The sequence below is a fragment of the Pleurodeles waltl genome, chromosome 3_1 (assembly GCF_031143425.1).
Source record: "Pleurodeles waltl isolate 20211129_DDA chromosome 3_1, aPleWal1.hap1.20221129, whole genome shotgun sequence".
NCBI classification, from domain to species: Eukaryota; Metazoa; Chordata; class Amphibia; order Caudata; family Salamandridae; genus Pleurodeles; species Pleurodeles waltl.
The window spans coordinates 973,263,977-973,280,587 of record NC_090440.1 but is presented as its reverse complement, the minus strand read 5'-3'; the positions used below and the strand labels follow the sequence as shown (position 1 = coordinate 973,280,587).

General features: G+C 43.4%; 1 protein-coding gene across 4 annotated transcripts in view; it reads right to left on the bottom strand.

The window, feature by feature from the left end:
* RPS6KA1 (ribosomal protein S6 kinase A1) overlaps window positions 1-16,611 on the bottom strand; it is a 565,248-nt gene that overhangs the window by 161,900 nt on the left and 386,737 nt on the right. For 3 of the 4 annotated variants that reach the window (XM_069224044.1, XM_069224046.1, XM_069224047.1), the window contains one exon: window positions 9,446-9,571. In XM_069224044.1, the coding sequence (XP_069080145.1) occupies window positions 9,446-9,571 (126 nt within the window). The remainder of the gene's footprint in view (window positions 1-9,445; window positions 9,572-16,611) is intronic. The other variant, XM_069224045.1, reaches the window with a different exon arrangement.

Below are 16,611 nucleotides of genomic sequence, written 5' to 3'. Positions count from 1 at the left end.
ATAGCGAAATGTAGTGGGTGTCCAGGGGAGTCCTCTTGTATCGCCATCGTTTGGTGTGTGGGGGGGGGGGGATGGGAGGGGTGCAGGGCTATGTACCTGCTGTGGGTTCCAGAGTCTGTCCAGTGCAGCTCTGTTCGACAGGAGTTATGCGCTGCGGCCGTCATCTTGTTTCCTCCGTCAGAGAGTTGATTTTCCGATTTTGCCTGTGTTCTGGGCCTTATTTGTACGGGCTGTCTGCTCGATCAGTGCTCTGGATATTCCGATTCACTAAACACCGTTTAGGTGAGTAATTGAAGGCTGCCCGGTGGACGCTGCCCGGAGCTCCGCTCTACGTGTGCAGCTCCATCAGTCGCTGGCCACGCCCCCACAAAGACTGTATATGATATTGCTTTTATTCAAAGTTCCTAAAGAATCTATGTGAACTACCTTGCATTTAAAGTGTTTACTGCAAATCTTGAACCTGTGGTTCTTAAAATAAACTAAGAAAATATATTTTTCAATATAAAAACCTATTGGCCTTAAGTCTTAGTGTGTGTTCCTCATTTATTGCCTGTGTACACAACAAGTGCTTAATACTACCCTCTGATAAGCCTGCCCGACCACACTACCACAAAATAGAGCATTAGAATTATCTAATTTTGCCACTATCTTACCTCTAAGGGGAACCCTTCGACTGTGCACACTTTCTTAATTTGAAATAGTATATACAGAGCCAACTTCCTACAGATGCCATTTGTGATCGACTAAGCATTGTTGGCTGAGTTTGTCTGCTGTGGCATTCAGTTAGCCCGCCGGATTTTGAACCACCAGGAAAATACCCTGATGTTTCAGCCACGTATAGAGGTGCAGAGCCTCCTGACAAAGGGTCCACGACCCCACCCCGCCCTGCTTGTTGCAGTACCACATTGGTGGTCATATAGCCCATAAACACCTTTCCCTTGAGAGAGGGAAGAAAAGCTTTCAAAGCTAGTCTGATTGCACAGAGCGCCAACAGGCTGATGTGGCGTCCGGACTCCGACGAAGAACAGATTCCTCTGATCTCCCCCTCTCCAAGATGGCCACCCCACCCTAGGATGACACTACCATCAGACCTGGTTGGGGGAAGGGGAAGGGAAAGGGATCGGCCTCAGACCCAATCACAGTTCCCTCCAAGATCTGGACCATGTCTGAGAGATTCCCCTGATGCTGTGCACACCTGGACTTCAGGTCCCACTGAAGAGCCTGCATATGCTGTCTGGCACGTGTCACTAGCAGGATGCAGGAGGCCATGAGGCCCAGCAGCCTCAGTCAGTCTCACAGAAATCCAGGATAGAGGCTAAAACATTGTTATCATAGCCTGAACATCCTGGACTTGCGGCTTGGGAGGATATGCCTGACACTGCACTGTGTCCAGAACAGCTCTGATGAAAGGGAGCGTCTGAGAGGGAGTCAAGTGTGACTTTGGCACATTTATAGTGAACCTCAGTGAATGCAGGAGGTCAGAGACGACAGCGTGGGGAGAGCCAGAGTGAGCATTTGAAACTTATCCTTCCTGAGGAAGAAATTGAGTCCTTTTTAGGGACCAGAAAGTAGCAGGAATAGCAACCACAGCCTACTTCTGAGACGGGAACCCTCTCTTTGGTTCCCTTGGCCAAGAGCCATCATTTCCTCCAGGGGAAGTGCCAAGTGTTCCTCTGTCATCCGATCGTAGAGTGGTGGCATGGATGAGGGATATTCTCGCAGGGGAGGAAGTAAATCTTAAGGACACCTGTAAAACCCACCTGTCTGATGGATTGCCAGCGGAGCAGGTGATGGTGGATTCTGCCTCTGAGTGTTCCCTGGTGGGAAAGAGTCAGACTAGGAAGTTTGGAGGCAGCTGCTGAGAGGAGGGAGGTGGGGAGGGGGGTTGTGGGGAGAGGGGCAGGGTCATTGGGAGGCTGGACTAGCCAGACAGCTGTCTCCCTGATTCACGAGGGTGGTGGATCCCCCGGCCACGCAAAGGCTGGGCAGCATGCGCAGCACAGTGGCTGGATGGGAATGGAAGTGGCTGGGTGCCCCTTCTGTAGCCATGAAAGGGACGAAAAGCAGATTGAAGGGGACGAGGGGCCATCGCAAGACCCAAGGACCAGACCATAGCACGAGAATCCTAATCCTTGAAGCTCGAGCGCAGAGTCTTTCTCTCCGTAGAGATGGGTGCCATTAAAGGGCATGTCCATAAGTTTGGCTTGGACATCTCCTGATAAGATAGACATCCTCAAACAGGTGTGGCGCCTCAGGGCTACTGTTGATGCAACCGCTCTGCCCAGTGAGTCAGTTGTGTCTAGTCCAGATCGGCTCGTGAACTTTGCAGAGTCTATCCCATCAGCAACTGCTTTGGAAAGTACAGACCAGGCCTCCTTCGGGACCTGTGGCAGCAACTGGGCAACCAAATCCCACAGTGTGTGGGAATAATAGTCCAGAACACATGGAATGTTTACGGACCGCAATGTCAGGCTGGTGGAAGAAAACATCTTCCAAAGTGTGTCCAGTTTCTTGGATTTCCTATCCAGGGATGTGTAAGGGAATGCACCATGGGAAGTAGAGGCTTGGATGACCAAGCTCTCGTAAGGTGCTGCGTAAGGAATCTTGGTTCACCTGGGGCAGGGCAATGGTGGCGGAAAATTGCCCTGTTCATAGGAGCCCCTGTGCTGGATTTGGACCAGGTACCCAGTAGGGGGTATAATTGTAGTCCTCCAAATTAATCACCCATAGTCTTACTGTTACAAAAACACAAATCATTGTTTGGTAGGCCCAAAGCCCACTCACAAATAGATAAGCTGCCACTGCACCAACACTAAGAAACCTTTCCGTCACAGACATACCTAAGGTCTCCACATACTTTCATAAGGATTTGACACAGATTCTAGAGCAGAATCCCAATTAGGTTGAGCTACTCTACAGAAACATTTCAGTTAATACTATAGTTAGTGCTTACCTTCTGCCTGTTTTCTCTGCCTTTCTTACAGATGTGCTTTCTATTCTAGTGAGTGCTTATGACAAATAATTAGGATCCCCTGGGGAAGGAATAGTCACTTACCTGTAATCCAGGGAAATCTTCACTATATTCCTAAGCAGCCACCCGTCCCCTCGATCCTTGAGAAACTCTTAAGGGAATTATCCTCAGTTCTACCATGATCCTTCATCTCTGCAACAACTATCACCTGCAGGGCATGATGGGGTATTGGTGATATGAGGCTCCGTAAAGTAGCAAAACAGTTTAACAGCCTTTAATGCTTCAGCCTATTAGGCTACATTTTACGTTTTCCACCACCCTTCCTTAACAAGCATTTGCAATGCAATAGGTCTCGCATTTGCTTGAGTTAGAGCTACTAGCATTGTAAATTCATAACTGGACTTTTCCCATCACATAAATTGGTCAACCCTGCCTCATAACTGTGTCTTTTCCTGACATATAATTACAGTGGCCTTGCATATAACTAAGACACATCCATTTACTTTCCTCATCTATCTGCAGCAAAAAATAAAAATGTTGACATTTAGCATCCTATTTAAATCTGGCATGCTAATTCGAATAGGATACTACTGTCACCACCCCACCATCAGAGTTGCTGGATGGCTAACACAATTCCCCCAAAAAAGACACAAGACAGCCACAGAGGAGTAACAAGAGAAATAAACTAGAAGGGTCACCCACACAGAGTGTTCAAAGAGTCATAGTGAGATAAGGATGTTAAATTGGCCTGAATTATGGCTATAATTGTAATAACAAGATTATTAAAACATAAAGAGATTATTAAAACATATACAATTATCATATAAACCTTTATCAGAAGTGAGCTTTTGGCATTAGACTAATGCTCAAAACAGCCCCTAGAGGGCATCATAGCAAAAATATAATTTAGCCCCAAGAGCCGATAACCCCATGAAAAAAAAAAAATACAGGCGAAAGTAATGCAGTGTAACCATATACTTTGCCCCTATGGCTAGCAGGCCTACTGCAATTATATTACAAACAAGGCCTTTAAAACAAGACTTCCCCCAGCTGTAAAACAAAAGTTGAAGCCATGAGAAAGCTTAAGACACTGAATGGTGGGAGGAGTTATTTTGAGGTCCCTACTAACCTAGTGTGGGGACCCATAGATGTAGACAGAAAGAGCGTTTTGAAGGAGTTCCCATTTTCCTAGGACCCCACAGGCTGAGTTATGAGCAAATATGTTTTGTAAAACTAATGTTCTGCAAAGCATTATGAGGTAAGTTTTTGTGCTGCAAATATAGTATGTTGACTGCACTGCTTAGAAAAGCCCCTAGAGGACACCACAATAAAAATAACATTTGGAAGAAACATGGTTGTGTAACCATGCAGTCAGCCCTTAGAGAGCATAACCACATGAAAAAAATAGAGAAAGTAAATCAGTTAACTATATATTTAGCACCTAGAGGGCATAGTGTCCCAAGCTGGCAGATAGGACCAAGTGGACCACTCAAGACCACCACCTGTGATGCAGGATCTGCGTAGTTCCGGATGAGAGCAGATCCATGCAGCCAGTCGTCATTGCAGTTGGTGGCTGCAGATGCAGGAGGAGTGACTCCTTCACTCCAAGGGAGATTTCTTCTTACTTCTTGGTGCAGGCTGGAGACTCATCGACCGCAGAGGATGCACAGCTGGGGAAATGCTACAGTTGCCGATAGGAGCCAGAGAAATAATGTTGTAAAGTAGAGTTGTTGCTGACGTTGCAGATTGTTGGTTCCTGAAGAGTCCAGTTGCGGATCCAGTGGCCATAAGATGAAGTACACAATGCAGAGGAGTCCTGCTAGAATCTTGCACATCGAATGTGAGGACCCACCCAGGAGGGAGACCCTAAATAGCCCAGGAAGGGGGATTGGTCACATAGCAAGTTAACCACCTTTCAGGAGGGGGCTGTGACGTCACCTGCCTGCCCTGACCACTCAGATGCTCCCAGGGGCCCCTGCCACTTTGGATTCAAGATGATAAAATCAAGTGGCCACCTGGAGGAGCTCTGGGCACCACCCCGGAGGTAGTAATGGACAGGGGAGTATTCACCCCCCTTTCCTTTGTCCAGTTTTACTGGAGAGTAGGGACCAGGGGGTCCCTGGACTGGAGCAAACGGTTTATAAAAGGAGGGCACCAATGTGCCCTTCAAAGCATAACAGTAGGTTGAGAAGGCTAACCCTCCCAAGCCATGTAACATCTATTTCCAAGGGGAGAGGGTGTTGCTTCCCTCTCCCACAGGAAATCCTTTGTTCTGACTTGTGCTGCCTGAGCTGGTCAAGCAGCAAGATGGCAGAAACCAAACAAGCCCCTAGTCCATGCTGTTCCCTGCTGATGACGGGCTAAACCCAGAAGCACGTGTACAAGGATATACAGCACTTGCTGCACCTACGGAGGTGAAAGACTTTTTACTTTTTGAACGGACTACGAATCTACTGCATTTACCATAATGCTTTGGGGTTATATTTTGTTGCTGGAGTGCAGGAAGTGTGCACCCTCTCTTTGAAACTGGCAGAAACCTGTCTGTGGGGTGGCAGCAGCGCGGGCTGCCCAGAAAACCGGTAGGAATAATACTCTAAGGAGCCCCCAAAGTGCATGGAATCATACAACCAATACTGTTAACAGTATTGGTGTATGATTCCGACATGTTTGATACCAAACATGCCCAGGTTCGGAGTTACCATTATGTAGCTGGACACAGGTGACCTGTGTCCAGTACACGGGCAAAATGATTTCCCCGCACTTACGAAGTCCAGTGCAATGGAACTGGAGTTTGTAAGGGCACCTCTGTCCAGGCAGGGGTGTCCTCGCACACAGGTACCTGCACCCTACCCTCTGGGCTAGGGGTGACAGTGAACTGATGCAGTGACCTGTGGTGAAAGGGTGCATGCACCTTTTCACGCATGCTGCACTGGCAGGCCTGCAGACACATTTTGCATGGGCACCCATTGGTAGCACAATACATGCTGCAGCTCATGGGGAACCCATGGTGCCCCAATGCCCTGGGTCCCAAGTGCCATATACTAGGGACTTCTATGGGGGCACCAATATGCCAATTGTAGGGTGTGCAAAGTCCTAAGCAACCAAATTTAGAGGGAGAGATCACAAACCCTGGGGTCCTGGTTAGCAGGATCCCAGTGAAAATAGTCCAAGTATACTGATAGGCAGAAAGTGGGAGTAACCATGCCAAAAGGAGGGAACTTGCCTACAGGCGGGACAAATGTAAAGCAATTACCAATTACGTCAAGTGATTTTTGAAAGGCAAGCTCATGGACGAGTTAAAGTGATGGGCGTGAGGTGGGCATGGTTAAAAGACCACAATACTAAACAGGTCAAAGCGCTTGTGCGCTCGACCTAAAAAGGGCAAATGCTCAACTGTGTTGGATACAGGGTCCACATTTTGTGGGCCCAAAAACAAACACAGAGTAATTCATGAAAGTACTATACAAGGAACTCAAGGAAAACACATCTGCTTGGTAGTACTGCAAAAGAGCAGTAGGCTTTTAGAATGACTCTTTTAAAAGAATAGGCTTTAACTTGGATAATTTGCTAAGTCGGCCAGTTAAATAAGTGACATTGAACAGTGATGATGCGGGGGTTAAAGAATGCTATACCTTGCTTTAAGAAAATAGTTTGATAAATTTTGTGTGCTAAGTTTACTGTTTTATTGGTTTGAAGTGAATGGGTTCACTATTAAGGGTGCACTTTAACTCTGCTAAATAGTTGGTCACGTTCATTGTATAAATTGTTAGTAAATTTTGAATCTGCTATGTAAAACCGGTTTTAAAAAAAGTAAACTTGCACTGGCAAAGCCCACATGTGGGGCATGGCATGCTGGTGCAAAGTTTATTTTATATATCTTTGTTACTGCAAGCACATGCTACAAAATAAAAAGGGAAAAAATAAAGCTGCCTTCACCTAAATGTTGCCACATATGCTTGTATCAAAATTACACTAAACAAAATATTCACTAATGTGGATATTTGATGGTTTAATAATGTTTATAAAACACAAGCCTTTCAGTTGTGCTGTGCATTTTACTATTTTTTTTTGTAAATGGGACAATAAGAAATCATCAACCAACCATGCACACATTTCCCCATGCTTTATGCTTTGATGTGTTGAGGCAGAATAGGATTAACAATTCAACAGACCAATAAATGAAGCCTGCTGACCAAAGCATCCAATCAATGTTTATTATGCCCAATGTTATAATTCCTTTATAGGTTTCTTATTGCCAGTGCTGAGGACAAGTGTAATTTCCTCTCATGTATTAGCCACATAGATTGAGTTGCAAAACAGAAAAAAAAATATTCTTGTACCACAGAAAGTCAAAAAACATTTTTCAAAAAGGTAAACGTTTTTTAAAATTGCAAATGAACATCTTTGCAGGGTAGCCTCTCAAACCTGCTTAACATTGTGCTGAAGACCAAACTGATTTCTGACCCTATGAGACCTCTACGACATACAGTAAATGGCGCTGTAATTGAATAAGGTCTCCTCGGCTCACCTCTTGACTAGACTCAATGTGTGATTTCAGCTCAAAGGCTGTGCGTGTGACCTTTGGCACACCTTAAATGTCCATGAACAGTATTCGAGCTATTTCAGAGGGTGTCAGTGAGCGCGCAGTGTCTTAGAAGTGAAAAGCTTAGTTTTGGTCAGACTTGAACCACTGTGCATGCTCGCTGACTTTAGTGTCTTGCCTGGTAATCTCTTATGCATCACCTGTTCACACACTCTGAAGCGAAAGTGAACCTTTGTAGGTGAAACCATTAACCGTTGTAGTTTTCTGTTGCATTTTTGATTTGCAAAACCTGACCATGTTGGCAAGGTCATTTTGGCAGGGATCGTGCCATTAATCGTCTCACATTAAATAAAAGGTGACAAAAGAATACTACCTAATAAAAAAATGAAAAGTAAAACAGTTGACATAAGCGAGCTGATTCAAAGCGCCATGGCCACCATGAGCGCGAAGGAGAGACACAAAAGGAAAACAGTTCGCCCAGTCAAATATAAATCGGCAAAAGTGCAATTATTCATGAAAATGGGGCAGTTTGCAAGGCTGTAACAAAACCGCCTCAAGGCGGAAGAAAAAGCATTTACCAATGATAAAGGATTTTTTAAAGGCAAACCCATGAACGAGTGAAAGTGATGGGCGTGAGGTGGGCATGGTTAAAAGCCCACAATTCTTACAACAGCTTTAAGCGCTTGCGCGCTCAACCTAAACATGGTTTGTGAAAGTTTTCTACTCACTATTTTTACTAGTGACTTTTTATTGTGAAAAAAAAAATTCAAAGGTATTAGAAAAGTGAAAATGCTTTTTAAATCTTTATATATGTATTTGGTAAAAAGTGCCCTGGGAACCTGCACTTGAGTATGACAATTCAGTGTTTCTAACTAATAATGAAGATCCACTGGAGGAGAACACATATGACTTCCGTATAATATTGATAATCTATTTAAACCATACAATATAAATAATCTACATAAAAATGTACATCAGAAACCGAATACCCATTTGACGATGATTACAAAACAAGATGGTTCTTCAGAGGGTAATAAGCTAAATACAGAATGCCCAGGCTGGAACAAGTGACCTGCAGATCACTGTGTCTGGCACTCAAACCAGTGATGAGTTACCAGATAACTCCTGAGAAGGCACAGAGAGGCTAGTAGCATATGGATCTTGGACAATCAGAAGCTGAGGATATTTGCCAGGAGGTAAAGTAGAGTAGGTTATTCTGTAAGGCATTAGGGCTAACTGTGTTTAATTCATAATTCTATAATATTAAAATTATTGATCACTGGTAAAAAAGAAATCTTTTAGCTTTGTATTTTTTTTTATATAAATTTGTTAAATTCCCTTAATTCCAAATGGAAAGCCATTTTAAATTTTTCTTGCAGTTAAGGAAAATCTGGAGTAGAAGCCTCTATTCCTTTAAACTTTTGGGACCATTTAGTTGCATTTAGAAGGAGCGTGATAATTTACATTTGCAGATTCTACAACTAAAATGATGTATCATTCCTAGAAACTGTGGCTTTTTAGGAATTTTATCTTATCATATGTTCATGCTGTTTAATGCCCAGTGGCTAGATCCAAGTTGCTGTCAGGCTGGCTAATGAAAGCCTGAATTTCTCAACTCCCTCCCTCAGGTATGGGAGGCTGGAGGGGGGGAAATCGGGATGTACAGCACCTGACCCTTACTTTGATGCCTTCTTCCTGAATGGCCAATAAGATACGCTGTGGCAGACACACTGTGTAATAAATTCTACCTGTGGGGTGTGAAAAGTGCTTGCAGATCCTTGTTGGTACAGCTGAAGTTAACGTTTCTGCTCCCAAAAATCAGCCTCTGAAAAAGTAAGCAGCATGCCTGTCTCTAGACAATGTAGATTACAGTGGGAGCAACCTAATAAGGATGAGCACATTATTAGACATGTAGCATAAGATAGTCAGACCTTGACAGCGTACTCCATATTAGTTGTCTTGTGAATACACCGCTTGCAAACAGAGTAGGAGCCAGTTCCAATGTTCTCTTTCACTGTATACACATCTGTAAATTGGAGGTTTTTGCTGGGCAGCTGCTGAGAAAAGGAGAATAATAAGAGTTAATGTACTGTATAGGCATACCTTGTTTTGAGTAGCTTGCTTCACTATAAACCAGCTGTTTTTAATCAGTGGTCCGTAGACCCCTACGGTCCGCAACCCCTACTCAGCGGTTCACCAACTGTTCAGTAAATTAAACAGCATTATCTGACTGATAAGGTATTTCTACATAAAACACGAAATGTAACACAGGTACAGCAAACAGAACCTACTATGGACCACAGGTGGCCTCAATGGAAGTCCTGGTATGCACCAACAAACAAAGCATGCCCTACGAGAAAAACACGTCAAAGGGATATGCTAGTCTAGATTATCACTTTTTCCTTTAGAAATAAAACAAAATTTGGTAAAACTCCTACATTCCTATTCATAGCTCGAATTTTAGCCTGTGAATTAAATATTTTGTAAATTTTGTATATGTTTGATGTATACTGGAACCCAGGGTTCCAGGCCTCAGATTTTCAGAGCTCAGTTGAATTCAATTGGTAGTCTAATGAACAGAGAGAAGGGAGGCTGCACATTAATTTATGAAAGATGCCAAAGTTGAAGAACTGTAGGTAAGTTACTTTATTTTTCTGCACTGAATCTTCCTTAAATTCACAGTCAAATTAAAATCATCAACACAGTTTATACCTATAAATAGATAATATATGTTAAATAGGCTCACCGTATCAAAACAGGTTGCAAGGCACTGCCTGCCTAACTGCTTATTCAGCCTCTATCAAAGCAGTAATGCTTGGCAAATATATCATTCAAAATAAATGTTGCTACTTTACAAATGTCTTTTAGAGGCACAGCACTAACAGTGGCCACAATACTTCTAGTGTGGTGTGCCCCAATCCTACCTCTTAAAGGCTGACCTCCTCTGATGTGGCAAACAAAATGTAGGCAGTGATCCAGCGAGCAATGCTTTACTATCAACTTTGTTGGAATTTCTGGAGGATACAAAGGGTTGGTCAGATTTGCAAACATCTTATCAGTTTAAAGCTGCAAGCAGACTAACATTCAGAGAGTGCAGGGCTCTTTCTGCTAACGTAGAAGTCCAATAGTAATTTGTTAGCAAATACAACTTTTCATTGAGGTAAAAAGACATGGGAGCCTTTGGCATGAACTTTGGGATTTAGAGTTACCTTGTTTTTAATAAAATTTTAGGTAGGCCAACTTGATGGATAACACCAGCATCTCACTTATATGCCTTCGCTGACAATGCCTATACAGAAGGCAGTCTTCCATGGTGGCATTTAAAGTGCTGCTTTAGGGGTGGGTTAAGCGGCTTTTTCGGTGGACTTTTTGCTACTTGAGGAAATGTGGGAGAGAGGCCTTTCTTAAATTCTTTGTTATTCTAGTTGAGAAGAGTGGTGTTGAATTTGGATTTACAAGATACCTGTAGACAGCAGTCAAATGGACTAACAGAAGAATGTTTTAGCCCAGATTCTGCCAGGTGGTGAAGCAGGTAATATTTCATAACGATATGTAGTTAGAGAATCCATCTCGTTTGTCCATGCCCATACAGTATGGTGTTTACATTTTATTGTATAGGCTACATGTTATTGCATAGGCTTTGATAGCAGTTGCTCTAGCTGCATTAAACAAAAAACTACAACAGCTGAATCGATGTTAAGACCACCTTATATACTAGGTCTGCAGCAGCCAGGTTCAGTTAGGCTGGATCATGATGAAGAACTTGGGCTTGGTTCCAAGATAAAAGATATGGCTCAGCTTTCATTGTGATTGAACTCTCTATCAACATATCCTAGTGGTCTGTGTAACAGAACTGTGTGACACATGCTGGTGAGATGAGAACGATCTTACATGCTTCCTTCAGCCTCCAGAGGACCCTCTGGATCAGGGAAAATATTAGAATGGTATAAACACATTTTCCTGACGAAGTAATTAAAATGCACTTCCGAGTCCCTGAGAACCACCCCTTGCTTAGAATTTCATGGTGTTGCAAATCGGTCCAGGATTTTTCTGGCATTGTAAATAGGTCCGCTTAAAACTTCTGCAATGGAGTTTCGGAAAGCTAGTGTGTCAGACCTGATATCCTTAGGGTGGACTTACCCCAGACTTTTTGATTATAAGTCCTTTTAGCTGCTGTACCTTTTTGTTGGCCTTAGGACTCTAACCAGTGCTAAAGTTCATGTGTGTCTTCCCTAAACATGGTAACAATGATGTATCCACGACTGGCATATTTAGTTTACTCGTAAGTCCCTTGTAAAGTGGTATACCATATACCAAGAGCCTGTACATTAAATGCTACTAGTGGGCCTGCAGCACTGATTGTGCCACCCACTTACGTAGCCTTGTAAACATGACACAGGCCTGCCACTGCAGGGCCGGTGTGCGCAGTTAACTGCCAATTCAACTTGCCATTTAAGTCCTCTTGCCAAGCCTTAAAACTCCACTTTTCTTACAGAAATGAAGGCCCTAGGTAAACCACAGGGCAGGGTACCATGTAAGTAAAAGATAGGACAAACGTTTACGTTTTACATGCCCTGGTAATTAAAAAGTCCCAAAGTCGTTTTTCATTACTGTGAGGCCTTCGCCCCTCTCATAGGCCAGCACTGGGAATTCCTTAAAATACTTTAAAGCTGTAATTCCTGATCAGAGAGTAGGATAGCTGCATCATGTTTGGTATCATTGGAATGGTAATGATAAATCCTCTTTACTGGTAAAGGCAGATTTATTAATATTTTAGAAATGTCACTTTTAGAAAATGGGCATTTTTTTGCTCTCACTCCCCTGTGTTCCTACAGCCTGTCTCTAATACACGGTTGGCCTGGCCAGGGTGACAGCTACACTTCTGCATTCCCTTGAGACGCCCACAACCCAGGATACTCAACTGCATCTGCATTCATCTGCATACTGATGGGTCTTCCTGCAAAGGAGGTTGGGAAAGGCTCACACACTTCAAAGGGAAGCGGCCTAGACCCACATAAAGGGGATGATTAGCTCCCTCTGACAGTCTGTAGCAGGGCCTGGGCTGAAAGGGGGACCTATGCACTACAGAGAAATCTTTTGAAGTCATACCCCACAAAGGTACTTTTTGGTATAAATATTGGGTCTCTACCTCCTAAAATCAGTACTCTACTGGAGCTGGAAGAATCCCAGCCGGAGTAAAGGCTGCTGTGCTTAAGGTCTGCCGCTTTGCTGTGCTTGACTGTTTTAAGGAACTGCTGCCTCCCCTACTACCCTGCTGACCTCCTCCCAGCAAGATTTATCAAAGTGGACGGTAGCTAATGCTTGTGTTTAGAAAGATGCTGCTCGAATTGAGAAAACTGCTGCCTACATAGAAAATCTACTTGAGCAGCAGAAAGAAGTGGGCCCTATGGTGCGCCATGTGGATTCCCTTCACAAGTTACGTCGCTAAAAATCAGTGCCTTCAGTGCGATGTACTGAATTCCGCAGCTCGCGGAACTCCACAGAATCTCAAGTTTTTAGGTAGGTACGAGGGGTGAAACGCCACAGGATTTCGTCCACCCGTAGTTACTTGCAGTGTATGGGTATTTTCTGTTTTCTTTTCTCAGTTGTGTTACTCATTTCACTAAACTGGCACTGTATTGTTAAGAGGCCCCATAAAATGGGGGTAACTTTCAGCCAATCCACGTTTTTCAGCCACAAGCAATAAACAGGTTCACACATACTGGTACAAAGAGAAAAGTCAAATAAGTTCCAGTCTGCAGTGAGAACTAAGGCTGAAAGAAAAAAAAAATAAAAAAAAAAATAAAATCAGGGCTGGCTGCCCTCACAATTAAGTAAACAGATATGCATTGGAACGAGTCACACCAAACTCCTCTCCAGTGCTCTTGACCGTCTGAAAAAATTACAGTCAAATAACAAACATTCACAGTTTGAATATTACATTACAGTATAGACACATGCAAAGCAACAGACTAAATGAATGCAAATGTTTGTTAAATTAAAACGCTTGTTCCTCCCAAATCCTTTACATAATTTGTTTCTTCAAAACTTTACATTGTAGTCTGTACGGCAGTAAAAATACCATAAAAATAGATTACAAACTTGCTAATGCCAGAGTAGAGTAGAAGTCACTGTTTAGGTTTCAAACAAGATAAAAAGGCACCAAATAGTGTACTACAAAAATGCCCATATACTGGCTGTGAACCACTACCTGGCAGCGTAAAGTAGATAAAAGACAGCAAGGGTACAGAATTTCAAGGTGATATGTCACTGGACACTATTAAGTTCCTTGAACACAGAGTACTTGACCGTTCCTGCATATTCCTCTAAAATTGTGTGGCTCATATGGTATGGGTTGTTTTTAAGTCTTAAGCAGACTTCTGACTCCTCTCTCACTTTCTATACCTTTATTTACCATCACTTGTTCTAAAGCCCCAAACCAATGGTCACACCTCAGATCTCTCTCCTAGGCGTTCAAAGGCAGTTAATACTTCCCCATGCCTGCTGTCACCCAATAATTCCAAAGAAGTTGTTGCACACCAATACCAGGTTTCAATGTGAGGGTTCTTTTCAACCTTTGTCCTCATGCCAGCACTGATACTGCATGGTGAGGTTCATACCACCGGAGAATGTGTCTCCTTCCGGCCTCTATCCAGTCTTGGAGACAAAGGTATGAAAAGCTCCAAACAGTTCCAGCCAGAATCATCCTGGTTCTCCCTAGACAAACCCACATCACCCCCCTCCCCCCACCTCGGAGAACTCCACTGGCTCCCTGTACAGAAAAGATGCCAGTTCAAGCGCCTGACACACGCAGGCAATGTCCTACACAATTGCAAACTGCCCATTTCAACAACCACCTCAACTCTCATCAGCCCACTAAAACCTCTGCTAAAACCTTTGCTCTGTTTCTCATTCTCTAACCCTCATCCCCTGCTTCCGACGTAGCAGATGCGGAGGTTGCACCTTCTCCTTACAAGCAGCTGGAACGAGCTAACCTTTCATCTCCAGGCCTCCCCAACTTTTGCAGAGTTCCAAAAGCCCCTGAAGACCTGGTCAATCGGCTAGTCAACTAGTCCCTGCCAGTGCCTGGATACCACAACCTTGTCAGAATTGTTTGATATACTGCGTAACAAAGATTGACAACTAAATACCATTAGCTTCTTTTTAAAAAGAAAATATACTAAATTTTGGCCAATATAGCCTTCCATCGGGCTATACGTGAGCATGTTAAGCAGCTTAATGGAAGGGATGTGATCACTACTGTAAAAATAATCATTCAGCCCTTGATGGTCACTTTACAAAATATTATTTGTTACTTACTGCACATACAAAAAGTAGTGCTTGTCTATTCTTTGATATCTGCACACCTGGCAGCAAATGATTCCTATATACAAAAAACACCAGCTCATCTCTAAAAGTGGAGCTGTTAAACCATTTATGGAAGGTCATGAAAGGGACATCCCTTCCTTGAACCATACGATTGTCCTTTAAGCAGATGCATTCATAACCACTGCAGTTTCTCTCCTGGAAGCTGGCTTTCCGGATAGCAATTACTCCATTTCGCAAAGTAAGTGAACTGCAAGTTTTGTCCACTATAGAGTGTTATGCACTACACAAAGAGGTATCCTTAGGATACATGCTCATTTCTTGTTAAAAGTTGCCTCTCCTTGTCATGTCAACCAGACCATTGAAGTGTCTTCCTTTTTTCTGAAACCACAATTGGTTGTGAAAAGAGCTCTACATACTTTAAACGTTAGAATGGCCATTATGTACTATACAGGTCCTACCAGGTCCATGACAAATACAATCGACTATTGAGTTTGGCAACCCAATTTTTTAAGCTGATATATACAAGGTGGATTGCAAAATGCATTCAGGTTTGTTATGCCAGAGCCAAAAACACATGGCACACTGTGTATACGGCACATTCTACAAGTAAAAACTGTGTCATATTGGCTTTTATAAGCAGCATCCCAATAACGCATTACTGCAAAGCTGCTACTTGGTCATCGAGCTATTTACTTCAATAAAAAGAAGGGGGAAAAAAGGAGGATTGGGCGGTCCAGTGTACACCCTCCCAACAATGTAATAATATAATATGGTACACTGTTCCGAAATTTAGAAAAGAGGAAAGAGAAGGAGTCCTGATAATCAGGAGCAATAGTCCTCACACACCATATTTGGTGTCATGCTTCATCATCGGACAGCTCCTCGTCAGACCGGCGCTGCAATGTCTGACGGGCACCCCCCGAGGGGGGGGCTCTTTGCCGGAGATCTTTTTTATATACTCGAGGATGCAGCGGAGCCAAATATGGGTCCGAGAGAGGAAAAAATATACAGAAAAAAGTAAAATTGGCTCAGATCCCTCACTCAATAGTTTTATTACTTGCTGTTGGGAAATGGTCAAGATTAAAAAAAATAAAGGGAGTGAAATTAGAGACAATGCTCGGACACTCAAACAGAAACAATCAAAATTGAAGAGGATGGAAATGATCCAACTCTCCTCAGTATGCGGTCGACATGTTTTGCGTCTCTTTTGGTCCAACAGGATCCCGTGACGTTTCTTCAGGACCTACTAAATCATAAAGTTTCTCAAAAAAACAAAACAATATACCTACACTCCTGCTGACTAACGCTCACAGTCAGGGCGTCATCAGTCACTTACTAGGACTAAACCGGACTGGTTTTCCTTTCCTATCAGTCGCCCATCTCCACTAAAGAATAGGCTCCATGGGGTCACGCTGGCCTATCGCCCGGTTCACCGAAAATTTCCGTGGTCGCCGGAGTCCACAGCAGCACCTACCCAGGGGCCGCGTTCCCGGATATGAGCTATTTAGTCACTAAGCATGAATGAGGACATTATTGTCAGCACGAAGAACAAGTTGGACAAACTGAACTCAGAACATTGTTCCACATATCCCAAGCCCAACACTGGATGGCAGGGCTGTGCACAGCATGCATCTGAATCTACAGCACTACAAACTGGTGGTGACAGGTACGTAATGTTTTCCTTATCCAGCGTTGGTAATTTTCATAGATTCAAACGTGACCCACTCTCCTCCTCTTCTGAGCTCACCTTCACTTTATTTTCTTACAC